This window comes from Saccostrea echinata, unplaced genomic scaffold (assembly GCF_033153115.1).
Source record: "Saccostrea echinata isolate AGI-Se365-2 ecotype Australia unplaced genomic scaffold, CSIRO_AGI_Sech_v1 ptg000008l, whole genome shotgun sequence".
Taxonomy (NCBI): domain Eukaryota; kingdom Metazoa; phylum Mollusca; class Bivalvia; order Ostreida; family Ostreidae; genus Saccostrea; species Saccostrea echinata.
The window spans coordinates 7,001,626-7,015,245 of NW_026889757.1; the positions used below are offsets into that span (position 1 = coordinate 7,001,626).

Here is a 13,620-nt window from a genome sequence, read left to right on the forward strand (position 1 = left end):
GGCAAGGACAGTCAATGTAACACAGCACTTTGAGGTGAAAGTTGCGGGTCCTTTGGATGAGACCTTAAAAACTGAGGTCCCGTGTCACGGTAGGCACTGGAACGATTAAGAACCCTCACTGTTCAATGGCCCTGAGTGCCGAGTAAAGGAAATTTGAAGCCCTTCACCGGTATATGGTGACGTCTCTATAAGAGTGAAAAATTCTCGAATGGGATGTAAAACAGCATACAATCAATCACTATTAATTTTAAAATTTTACTGTTGTAATGATCTTTGATATATAACAAAAAATTATGGATATAGTAAACTAATTTTTTTATTCCATAGACTGAGGTTAAAAAATAACAAAATTTACATTTTTTAAAGCAAATTTTTAGGTCTCAAATTAGGAAATATTGAACTGTATTTTTTTTTTTTTTTTTTTTTTAAAAAGTATTTATACTGGTATTTTGAAATTCAATTCATCAGAAAATTTTTAGCTCATCTGAGCTGAAAGCTCAAGTGAGCTTTTCTGATCACATTTTGTCCGGCGTCCATCTGTCCGTCCGTCCGTCTGTCTGTCCATCTGTCTGTCTGTAAACTTTTCACATTTTCGACTTCTTCTCAAGAACCACTGGGCCAATTTCAACCAAACTTGCCACAAAGTATCCTTGGGTAAAGGGGATTCAAGTTTGTTCAAATGAAGGGCCACGCCCTCTTTCAAGGGGAGATGATTAGGAATTACTGAAAAAATAATGGTATCATTTAAAAATCTTCTTCTCAAGAACCATAGGGCCAGGAAAGATGAAACTCATGTGGAAGCATCCTCAGGTAGTGTAGATTCAAGTTTGTTCAAATCATGACCCCCGGGGGTAGGGTGGGGCCACAATGGAGGATCAAAGTTTTACATAGAAATATATAGGGAAAATCTTTAAAAATCTTCTTCTCAAGAACAGCAAAGCCATGATGAGTCATATTTATATGGAAGCATTCTCAGGTAGTGTAGATTCAAGTTTGTTCAAATCATGACCCCCGGGGGAAGGGCGGGGCAGCAATGGAGGATCAAAGTTTTACATAGAAATATATAGGAAAAATCTTTAAAAATCTTCTTCTCAAGAACAGCAAAGCCATGATAAGTCAAATTCATGTGGAAGCATCCTCAGGTAGTGTAGATTCAAATTTGTTCAAATCATGACCCCCTTCGTAGGGTGGGGCCACAATGGAGGATCAAAGTTTTACTTAGAAATATATAGGAAAAATCTTTAAAAATTTTCTTCTCAAGAACAGCAAAGCTATGATGAGTCATATTTACATGGAAGCATCATCAGGTAGTGTAGATTCAAGTTTGTTCAAACCATGAGCCCCCGGGGGTAGGGCGGGGCCACAATGGAGGATCAAAGTTTTACATAGAAATATATAGGAAAAATCTTTAAAAATTTTCTTTTCAAGAACAGCAAAGCTATGATGAGTCATATTTTCATGGAAGCATCATCAGGTAGTGTAGATTCAAGTTTGTTCAAACCATGAGCCCCGGGGGTAGGGCGGGGCCACAATGGAGGATCAAAGTTTTACATAGAAATATATAGGAAAAATCTTTAAAAATCTTCTTCTCAAGAACAGCAAAGCCATGATGAGTCAAATTCATGTGGTAGCATCCTCAGGTAGTGTAGATTCAATTTGTTCAAATCATGACCCCTGGGGGTAGGGCGGGGCCACAATGGAGGATCAAAGTTTTACATAGAAATATATAGGAAAAATCTTTAAAATTTTCTTCTCAAGAACAGCAAAGCTATGATGAGTCATATTTACATGGAAGCATCCTCAGGTAGTGTAGATTCAAGTTTGTTCAAATCATGACCCCCAGGGGTAGGGCGGGGACGCAGTGGAAGATCAAAGTTCTGCATAGAAATATAAAGGAAAATATCTGAAGAAGAAGAACTGCAAACCATGATTAGTCATTTTGATATGGAAGCATCCTCAGGTAGTGTAGATTCTATTTTGTTCAAATGATGACCCTCAGGGGTAGGGTGGGGCCCAATGGGGGATGGAAAGTTTTACATAAGAACATATAGAAGAAATATTTCTTCTCAAGAACAGAAAAACTATGTATAGTCATATTGATATGGAAGCATCCTCAGGTAGTGTAGATTCAAGTTTGTTCAAATGATGACTCCTGGGATAAGGAGGAGCCACAATGGGGGATCAAATTTTTACAAAGGAATATGTGGGAAATTTTTTTAAAATCCTCTCAAGTACAACAAAGCCATTTGTTACATTGACATAGATGCATCATCAGGTAGTTTAAAATTCAAGCCCCCCCCCCCCCCCTCCCCGGGTCTTTTCAATACTGAACTGATTTGTGCTTTTGCCTAGCCAATGTGCTCAGGTGAGCGATGTGGCCCATGGGACTCTTGTTGTATTTAATACTTCCCTGAACATGTTTGGAAGTCATACTTAATGGAAAACTTGTATTGAGAATTAGGTATGCACAGAACTTTAATGAATTTGTTATACAGATCGATATAATTAATTATATATATATTGAAGTAAATTCACAGGTCCAAAGGACTTCACCAAGTTTTACAGTATAAATTTTTTTGATATTTTGTTTTTTATGAGATAACATCCGATGAATATAGGGATTTTGAATTGATTTTATGTAGTGCCCCCCTCCCCTACTCCCCAAAAAATCGTGGTATCCACTCCTGACAAACTCCAGGCTTGTCACCTTGAAATTTAGCAATTCTTGGTATGTGAAATTGTACAATTGTACATAGAATAATTTTGATTTGATACAAAATGTATTATTTAAGGAATCACTGTCTAGTTAGAAGAGTATGCCAGGGCATCAACGATAGTTGGAAACGTGGGATAATTTGCATAATCCCATGTTTCCAACTATCGTTGATGTTCCTGGCATACTCTACTAACTAGACAGTGATTCCTTATATTTCCATTTCATAGTGAAATAAAATTGTAAATTTAGATTTTAAAAATGTAGACTAATAGATTTAAATTACACGAGGCCTCACATGTCAATTTCAATAGACCCCGCCCACTGACGTCATACACAAAGACAGAAGCACGAGATTTATATGCATATTAGGCCTCCTTAGCGTCAGACACAAAGACAGCCGAAATGAGAATTACATGCATATTAGGCCTTCTTAGCTCCTGACCTTTTGCTTGGCGAAATTTACATTCCGATAGAATGATCAAGAAATCAACCCTCCTAACTTTCAAAGGGTTATCACAGAGAAAACAAATAGAAATGGAAATATTAAGGCATATCTTCTAGTATTTTAATATTCTTTCTTACAGAGTAAAGATATCTTTGTTTTGCATTTTCCTAAGGGATTGAAATTATACAATTCTGTTTATGACTGACAAAGTTTCATTAATCACTCAGTTTTTTTTTTATACTTGTCTTTCCATGAATTTACTTGGAACCAGCAATAGTGAACATGCAAAGAAAAACAATTAGCACCAGTGTGTGCACTTTGCACCATTTACTTTAAAAGAAACTTGAAACAATTTTTAAAGGACACATAAACTTTAAAGTTGGGCCTTGCAAAGACAATTCTTAGGTGTAATAATTGCATGTACGTATTAAATTATGTTTGAGATCTACAATACTGTTTGTTAAATTCTTAATTAAAAGGCAAAGTTTATCAATATTCATCACATTAAAAGCGTAAAAATATTAAAAAGCAGTAAGGGAAACTAGCAGCACCGTGAAGCAAAATATTCAAGAAGTCTTAATCAAATGTAGATACTTAAAATTGAAAGCACAAATTTTACCAAAATCCATAGCATCAAAACGTATAACTTTTCAACACTTTATACATGTACGTGCAACCATTCCTTGTGATAATTGTTGGTTCAACGTGCAGTTATTATAGAGTTATTAGTGCTATAGGTCTTTGAATGTACTGCTTACTCTTGATATGACTCTAAGATTGCGATTGTACTCTCAATCTATTTTCAAAACAGTGTTATATGCAAATAATATAGAATGAAAATATGATTCATTTCAACTGTCATAAGCTTGCTTCAGCAAAACCCTTGGTAAGAAAATAAGGCAGTCATTGAAGTTTTTAAATCCGTGAATATTGTAAATAATGTCAAAAATGAAATATATCAAGCATATGCTCACAATGTTCTACATTGGAAATAATTATATCGATGATCTGGAATCTGACAGCTATAATAAGGCACACATGCAAGGAAGTTACATTAGTGAATTAATTGTTCAGAGGTATTAAATATAATTATTTAAATTTTAAACACATGCAAGTACAAAACTACTAACTCAATACGATATTTTCACAGGGAATGGGGTACCATGAAGTTTGAATAATCTGATACGTAGAGTGAAGCATGCCTTACATTAAAATTTGATGAAAATTGGCAAACATTGCTTTATCTTATCTTCTGAATCATCCTATTTAATTATTTTTTTTTCAATTTGGGTTAAAAATGAGCCTTTCAACCTCTTTAAGGCATCAACATATATTCCAAAAATTATGTAAACTTAATGATAAATGTGATGACCTCAAATTTTCTATTATCAACTTCCCTATTATTACTGTATTATGGGGTTTATGTTTCCCAGTTGATTCAATAGGCAAGAGTATGTTCTTCAAACAAACAATTTCCAAAACAAAGTAGACTACTGACAAATTAGTTGATAGTATAAGGTATCTATGATCTTGTTTACAGTCAACATTTTGCAAATTCTATGGTTGATACAATGACCATGTTTGTAAATACAATCAGTTGTTATTTGAATTTTGAACAAAGTCTTTCATACAAATTGTTAGTCTATTATTTTCGTACTGAATTGACTTCTTAGATTTCTCTGTTTACCTGATCATGATAAAGGGCACATGTTGGGTGCAACTGACGACAGGGAATGCTTACTCCTCCATGGCACCTGATCCCATGTCTGATGTTTTCAGAAGTCCATGTTTGCTCTACTTACAATTTGTGTTGTTTCAGTGGATTTCATTGGATTTTTGATTATTGTTCTTTATCTTCACATTTCATTATAAGCATTAAGAATTTACCCTATCTAAACACATCAAACATTGATTAAGTGATTTACATATATATCTGTTAACCATATTAACACAAAACATGCACTATTACTTGAAAAGAATATCAAAAGTTTCAAAAATGTGTACCGTGATGCATTAGCTGGCATAGTCTGCAAGAGGGGAATTGTCTATGAATTAAAAGGGAGTGAAGTTATTGCTAGTGGACATCTACACACTGAAAAATGAATGGCTTTGTCAATAAGTGTGTTAATTTATGTCAGTACAGTTAGTACAGTACAGTAAGTACAGTTAATTATCCCAATGATCAAAATGACATGCAAATTTTACAAAATATATTCAAAGAGAATTGAAAAATTAAAACTCAGAGATGTTGCAGTTTTTGGTGACAAAATATTTATTGCTAGACTGCAAGTTCAAGTAATTGATTGAGCTTTGTGTATATATACTTTGGGGGGGGGGGGGGTAGGAATCCATATTTCAGTGCCTTTGGCACAAACTTTTATGTGCTTATTCATGAAAATGTTTTATTTAGATAAAACACACATATATACTGATTAGAGGTAATTCTTTATTTGATCTTTTATAGAAATAGTTCAATCTTATGTGACTGAGACTCTATATTAGAAAGGATAGAAAGGGAAAATGAGGAGGAGAACATCTGATCAGAATCCAGGTCATATCAAACCATTTTCCTTGGAAAATCCTTTTTTAAATCAATTTGTGTTAGTGAGGTGTGTGGCTTATCAGTAGAAATTACTGGTTTTTTATGAGGATGAAGACACAGTAACCTTCAGAGTTTGTCTCAATCAGTGGTTTAGAAGCTTCATTTTAGCCATAAATATTGTAAACGGTTCTTTATCTTGGCCTTCAGAAAAAAATGCATTGTTGTTTCTACACCAAAACCACTGTAATAATTTGATCTTTTTTATGTTAGCCTAAATATTTAAGTTCATAGATAGAATGTTGTATGCCATTGGGTATAAATTTGATCTTTAAAGAGCCTGTTCCTGGTGTTAATGAGCGAGGAACCTAATAATTAGCTGTTTTTGGCCTAAAGGTATAGAATGCTAAGAGATGTTTGAAGATAAGCAGGATATTATTTACAGTGTACAGTATGCCTTACCGCGACACGCTTGGTGAATCTCATGTAGAGCCAATCCATATATTATCTACTGTCATCTCACACACATTTAAATGAAAAAAAAAGGTTTTTTGGTGACAATAACATTGTGTATAGGAGATACCTGGAGACTTAGGTGCTCTTTAATCTGTACTTGTAGCGTGACTTTTTAGCTCACCTCGACGAAGTCGAGATGAGCTTATGCTATACCCCCGGCGTCGGCGTCGGCGTCGGTGTCGGCGTCGGCGTTAGCGTCGGCGTCCCAGGTTAAAGTTTTAGGAGCAAGTCCCATTCCCAAGTAACTATAAGCCCTACCTAGACCAAACTTGCATGGATGATGCATCTAGGGATGGACACTACCACACTTGCTTCGGATGCTGGATCTGATCTAGATTTTCCAGATGAGTGACCAGGTTAAAGTTTTAGGAGCAGGTCCATTCCCAAGTAACTATGAGCCCTACCTTGACCAAACTTGCATGGATGATGCATCTAGGGATGGACACTACCACACTTGCTTCGGATGCTGGATCTGACCTAGATTTTCCAGATGAGTGACCAGGTTAAAGTTTTAGGAGCAGGTCCATTCCCAAGTAAGTATAAGCCCTACCTAGACCAAACTTGCATGGATGATGCATCTAGGGATGGACACTACCACACTTGCTTCGGATGCTGGATCTGACCTAGATTTTCCAGATGAGTGACCAGGTTAAAGTTTTAGGAGCAGGTCTATTCCCAAGTAACTATAAGCCCTACCTTGACCAAACTTGCATGGATGATGCATCTAGGGATGGACACTACCACACTTGCTTCGGATGCTGGATCTGACCTAGATTTTCCAGATGAGTGACCAGGTTAAAGTTTTAGGAGCAGGTCCATTCCCAAGTAACTATAAGCCCTACCTTGACCAAACTTGCATGGATGATGCATCTAGGGATGGACATGGCCACACTTACTTCGGATGCTGGATCTGACCTAGATTTTCCAGATGAGTGACCAGGTTAAAGTTTTAGGAGCAGGTCCATTCCCAAGTAACTATAAGCCCTACCTAGACCAAACTTGCATGGATGATGCATCTAGGGATGGACACTACCACACTTGCTTCGGATGCTGGATCTGATCTAGATTTTCCAGATGAGTGACCAGGTTAAAGTTTTAGGAGCAGGTCCATTCCCAAGTAACTATGAGCCCTACCTTGACCAAACTTGCATGGATGATGCATCTAGGGATGGACACTACCACACTTGCTTCGGATGCTGGATCTGACCTAGATTTTCCAGATGAGTGACCAGGTTAAAGTTTTAGGAGCAGGTCCATTCCCAAGTAAGTATAAGCCCTACCTAGACCAAACTTGCATGGATGATGCATCTAGGGATGGACACTACCACACTTGCTTCGGATGCTGGATCTGACCTAGATTTTCCAGATGAGTGACCAGGTTAAAGTTTTAGGAGCAGGTCTATTCCCAAGTAACTATAAGCCCTACCTTGACCAAACTTGCATGGATGATGCATCTAGGGATGGACACTACCACACTTGCTTCGGATGCTGGATCTGATCTAGATTTTCCAGATGAGTGACCAGGTTAAAGTTTTAGGAGCAGGTCCATTCCCAAGTAACTATAAGCCCTACCTTGACCAAACTTGCATGGATGATGCATCTAGGGATGGACACTACCACACTTGCTTTGGATGCTGGATCTGACCTAGATTTTCCAGATGAGTGACCAGGTTTAAGTTTTAGGAGCAGGTCCATTCCCAAGTAAGTATAAGCCCTACCTTGACCAAACTTGCATGGATGATGCATCTAGGGATGGACATGGCCACACTTACTTCGGATGCTGGATCTGACCTAGATTTTCCGGATGAGTGACCAGGTTAAAGTTTTAGGAGCAGGTCCATTCCCAAGTAAGTATAAGCCCTACCTAGACCAAACTTGCATGGATGATGCATCTGGGGATGGACACTACCACACTTGCTTCGGATGCTGGATCTGACCTAGATTTTCCAGATGAGTGACCAGGTTAAAGTTTTAGGAGCAGGTCCATTCCCAAGTAACTGTAAGCCCTACCCTGACCAAACTTGCATGGATGATGCATCCAAAGGATGGACACTACCACACTTGCTTTGGATGCTGGATCTGACCTAGATTTTCCACATGTGAGACCAGGTTTAGATTTAGGAGTAGTCTTGTTCCCAAGTAACTATAAGCCCTACCTTGACCAAACTTTCATGGATGATGCATCTAGGGATGTACACTAACCAACCTGCTTCGAATGCTGGATCTGACCTAGATTTTCCACATGAGTGAATTTTAGCCATATTTTAACCAAATTAGCATGGATGATGTATCTAGGGATGGACACTTCCAGACTTGCCTTGGATTCTGAATCTGACGTACATTTTCCAGATGAGTGACCAGGGTAATTTTTTGGAGTAGCTATATAATATTATGGCCTATTATGATTAAACTTGCATAGATGGTGCATCTAAGGATGAAAACTTTCAGACTTGCTTTGGATGTTGGAACTGACCAAAATTTTCTTGATTACTAAACAGGTCAAAAGTTTTTTTAGCAGGTCTATAATTAAATCAAACTTGCATGGATATTGATCTTGGGATGTACCCTTACTAGAAAAAAAATATGATGTGAAATTTGCTTTACATGTAGATAACATTCGTCGAGGTGAGCTTCGTAATCTTTGATTACCTATGTTTGGTATAGGGGAATCCCATTGTACATTGCTGCATCATGTGGATTTTGGCAAAGTTGGAATATTGCATTGTAGTGGATCCACTCCTTGGATGATTCATTTTTGTGTTGTTTTTGTTTTATCTGGTCTCTTTCTCATTTTGCTGCAATCCATATCTTTCACATTAACTTCACGGTGGTGATGTAATTAGATTGACACCATTCTTTCTGCTTCGTTGGGCTTGTGAAAAATAAAAAAAACATTTATTGATTCGAAACGAATAATTACAGAGGGAGCAAGTCTTGTGCATTGACATTAACACAATTTTGCGCGTGGATGTAAATTCTTTTCATGTTTTGTGTAAGAAGAGAGGTAAAAAAGATGCCTCCGAGGATCGGAAACTAGAGCAATACTTGGACAAATGGACTGGGACGCACAGGTATGCTCCGATTTTGGTGTGTTATTTGATTGGGTTTTATTGCCTATGTCTTGATGGTGTTAACATTTTTATTGTTTTTCAATGACTGTAGACACCAGTTACAAAACTTTTGGCAGGTAAGGTTAGTAAGATGACAGTATAGGTGCAATCCCCAATCTCTGGACACTTTTTAGTGTCTTTATTGTTGTGTTTTAGATAATTACCTTGGGGATGTTTACCTGTATATTATTCATTGAGAAATTCTCTGTTTTGCACAAGAGAAGTATAATTAGACCAACTACAATAAACATTTTTACTGTTATTTATTCATCTTTTTTTTTTTTGTTTTATTCAAGTCCTTAACTTATTTACCTTCTCCAATTTATAATTCACACCACATGTACATTGTATGACAGCTTCTACTAGTTTTGTGTTTCTTTTTTCTTTCTTCTTCTTTTTTCTTTCTTTCTTTATTTTTTTTTTTTTTTTTTGAATATAGAATTGCTAAACTGGAAAATGTCTAAGTACATCTTTGGTTAACTTATAAAATAAATCAGCCTAAAGAGACTTAAGTCTGAAAAAGAAATGATTATACATATTGATTACAATTTTAATCTGACTTATAACGTCCCATCTGTTAAGGATAGGAATGGCAAGAATGAAAAGTTCTAATTTCAAAGTTTTATCTGGCCACTTTTCCTGTAATTGCATTTTTTGTGCACTTTTAATTATCGTTTCCTTTTCAAGGTCCATTTGCAGTTCAAGATATGTATTGTGTGCTGGATTTAGGCAAGAGATAAAAGTTCAAAGGAAAGAAAGATTTTAATCCATGTTTTTAAGATAATTACCTTGCTTTAGCTAAGGTGAGATAATAATTGAAAATTGTAAGATCAGTGATTTCATCATCAAAGACCGTTCATTTATTTATGGTTCTTGGTTAAAGGGACTCGATGGGGTCATATGTTTTCCATTCTTTGAAATTGCCACAAGTCTTAAAAAATAAATTAAGTAAGAAGTCTGTCATTGAATTTCTTTTTCGTAATGTCAGAAGTTGAGGTTATTTGTTGTTTTTGAAATGTCTGAAATTCGTGGGCTGACCCAAGGGCTCTATAAATTGGCCATTCCTTACTCAATGCTCCCCCCAGCTTTGTTTACATTGTCAGGTTCTGGGAGTCTGTGTAAAATGAGGATATGGAGATAACGTAATTGATGATGACTGCCGAGAATTTGATACAACAGATAAGTAATCATGAAGATGGGGGAATTAATTTTGTTTCCCCATGTCAGTATCTTTTTTTAGAAACTCTATTCCATGTTCTAAATTATCAACTTTTTCTGTCTCATTAGCAGTAAGGAATAAAAAAAAGTTGTTTTTTTGTTTGATTTTTTGGTTGTTTTTTTGTTGTTTTTTTTTTGTTTTTGTCAAAAGATTATTCAGTGCTTTTGTTTACCTAGACTGACTCAAATATCATGAACAGTTGACAATTGGACATCCGTAACCTGCATGCCATATTCATAATTTAAGGATGACATTTTCATTTGATGTCCTCAATGAAAAGATGGGATTTGACCCATTTTGTTGAATATGTTTGAGGCATCTTTAGAGATTTTGGTTCTGCATTTGATTCCTGTGAGACTATAATACATATATGTTGTGAGATTAAGGTTCATTGATACACTGGTAAGAGAGATAATTCTTAATGGTAATGATTGTCTTATTTCTTTACATATTTTTCAAGTTTAATTGTTTTTTTTTTGGGGGGGGGGGGGCAAATTTTGATCCACAAGCTCTGCTATTATTATTTGCATTTTACTTATAAAACACATTTCTTTTGGAAAATCATAAGCATTAAAGCATTTTATTTGAGTGAACAGAGGGTCCTTGAACCTTAAGAGCATTTTTTTTTAAATCTCAGACATTGAAAATTAGAAATTTCTACTTTGATTGGTATATTTTTACTCATTGTGTGCCATGTGATTACATTTCATTAATTGTTGTTAATTCAGTCCTCACCATCACTGAATAAAACATTACATAATTCCAGGCCCCAGGAGGTACTGCATTTGTATCCTTAGCTAATATATGATGATTGACAATACTGTAGATCAACTTCTGTGTCTACACACACACACACACACACACACACACATATATATATATATATATATATATATATATATATATATATATATATATATATATATATAGAAAAGCTATGATGCCCTCAGTCAAGTGTATAATGTATCAATCAAGCTAGATGTGTTTTGACAAGTAGGAAAAAATATTTTTAGTTAATACACCTGTGCACAGACTGCATAAAATGTGATGGTTTTGTTTTGATGAAAATTTTAGATTTCATTGCATGAGGGATGTTCATGCAAGTTCCTTCCTTATATACATTTTTCTTGCAATTTTTTTATGTTGAAGCTGTATATATAGATATATATAACATGAAAAGGAAATGGAGAGTTAATTTAGTCTTTCATTACTTCAGATGTTGTACGTAAGAATACTTCTTGGTAGCCAGTTAAGCTGTTTAATATCTATATTGTAAGTATAAATGTATTTCATTATGAATTCAAGTGCAATCAAGAATTTATAGGAGTCTTACTTTTAAAATTATTTCATTAATTACCTTTTCGTTGTTCCTGTCAGGTCTTTTAATATACATCTTGCGATATGAATTTCATGCAGTGTTGTGGTAAAACAAGAAAAATACTGTTTGACTGTACGTGTCCTAGTTTAAGGTTGAAAATGGTTTGCTTTGGGATGAAAATAGTTGAGTGCAAATTTTGTAAGGTTTTCTAAGGCAGACATCTGACACTCGGAATCAAAGAAATAAATTTTACTCTGCAGTCATCAGACTCTTTATCAGATTTGTTATATTGCAGGAAGTGTCCCCATCTGTATGGATCAAAACATAAGACTATTATATTTCTTAAATAGCTCAATAATTTTGTAACTAGATACTTGCATTGTCTTTTCTGACATGCAGAATGCTGTATGCAACAATAATGCATGCAAGATTGGGTGAATTAATGACAACTTTTCATGCAAGCACCAGGCATTTTCTTATGTTATCCCCAATGAATAACTTTTTTAGGAAAACTAACGATGACAAGATTAATATGTGTCCATTCATAAATTTGGAGTTGCTGTTGTAGGGAGGGAGGCTATAAGATTGTTTAACAGCATTGTTTTATAACCATGAAACTCTATTAGTGAAAAAAAAGTTGAAAAAATGATTGATATATAGCTGGGTTGTCCCTAAGAATTGAAATAGAAAGGGACATTAAAAAAAGTAGATGAGGATCTAGGGCTCCTCCCCTAACAGGGAGTTGAGGGAAAATACCAGAATAACCAGGCGATGACTTCATTATAGGCGGGGAAATTCCCCGGCCTCCGGGTCTTAGAGACAACCCTGTTGTAGGAATTCTCTGATGCCTGTTTCTTTTGGACTGTAAAGATATATGTCTAGAAAATGTGCCTTAGATGATTTTGGAAAAAAATTGCTTGCAAGGGATTTCATTTTTTTTTTTTTCATATTCTTTAATTCTTTACTTTGAAGTAAAAAAAAACAAAACAAAAAACAAAATAACATGGAGACCTAATGTTACAGGTAACAAGTATTTTCAAAGTCTGAATTGCATATTTAATTTAATCTGTTGGATGGCAGAGTGATCACCAATAAGCCTTTACAAAGTGATGTAGAGGAAATCCTTGGGATCCTCAAAATTGTTAAAAAAAAACAACTTACTGAGACAAAGTACAATTCAGTTTTATTTCTGGTAGGATTCAGGTTTTTTTCAATCCTGCCAGACTTCTGTGAAACAGTCTCAATGACTAAAAATGATGTCTGATGCTGCTCTATAATTACTGAAACATTTCACTGGTACTGACTGCTAGTTTGCTTTCATTAAATATAAATTTAATTCAATGTGATGATTATTAGAGCTTCTTTCTAAATGATAGCTACTGAATTGACCTGATCATATTTTTATTCAAGAAGACTTGGTTATAGCCAAGCGGATGTGATGAATCTTATTCCTCAATTGTATGCAGTGAGTCGTCCATTATCCTGTAAACCAATTATTATTTGTGTCATTTTTTATTCGCGATTCATCAGTATGAAATCAATCCACGACAATTAATTTTCGCGATTGAGGAAACATCCTCTTCAAATACAAAGCAAAATAAATGGTTCGCGGTGATTAATATATGTGTTAAAGTAGGTCGCGAAACTCGCTGATTTTTCTCGCACACGAATAAAAGTTGGTTTACAGCATTTATATACTTTCACTAAGTACTTCATTAGATTAGACTGCAGCTTATTAAAGCTTTTTTTTTTCAAGT

The 13,620-nt window shown here is 35.4% G+C and overlaps 1 protein-coding gene across 6 annotated transcripts in view; it reads left to right on the top strand.

The window, feature by feature from the left end:
* The window catches only part of LOC133180996 (nuclear hormone receptor HR96-like), a 124,848-nt gene that overhangs the window by 53,068 nt on the left and 58,160 nt on the right, over nucleotides 1–13,620 (top strand). Inside the window, exon 1 of one of the 6 annotated variants that reach the window (XM_061315498.1) lies at nucleotides 9,182–9,287. The exons of the other annotated variants lie outside the window; for them this stretch is intronic. Within the exon in view, the coding sequence (XP_061171482.1) occupies nucleotides 9,270–9,287 (18 nt within the window). The 5' untranslated portion in view covers nucleotides 9,182–9,269. Of the gene's footprint in view, nucleotides 1–9,181; nucleotides 9,288–13,620 lie in introns of those variants that run through there. 6 annotated transcript variants of the gene reach the window in all.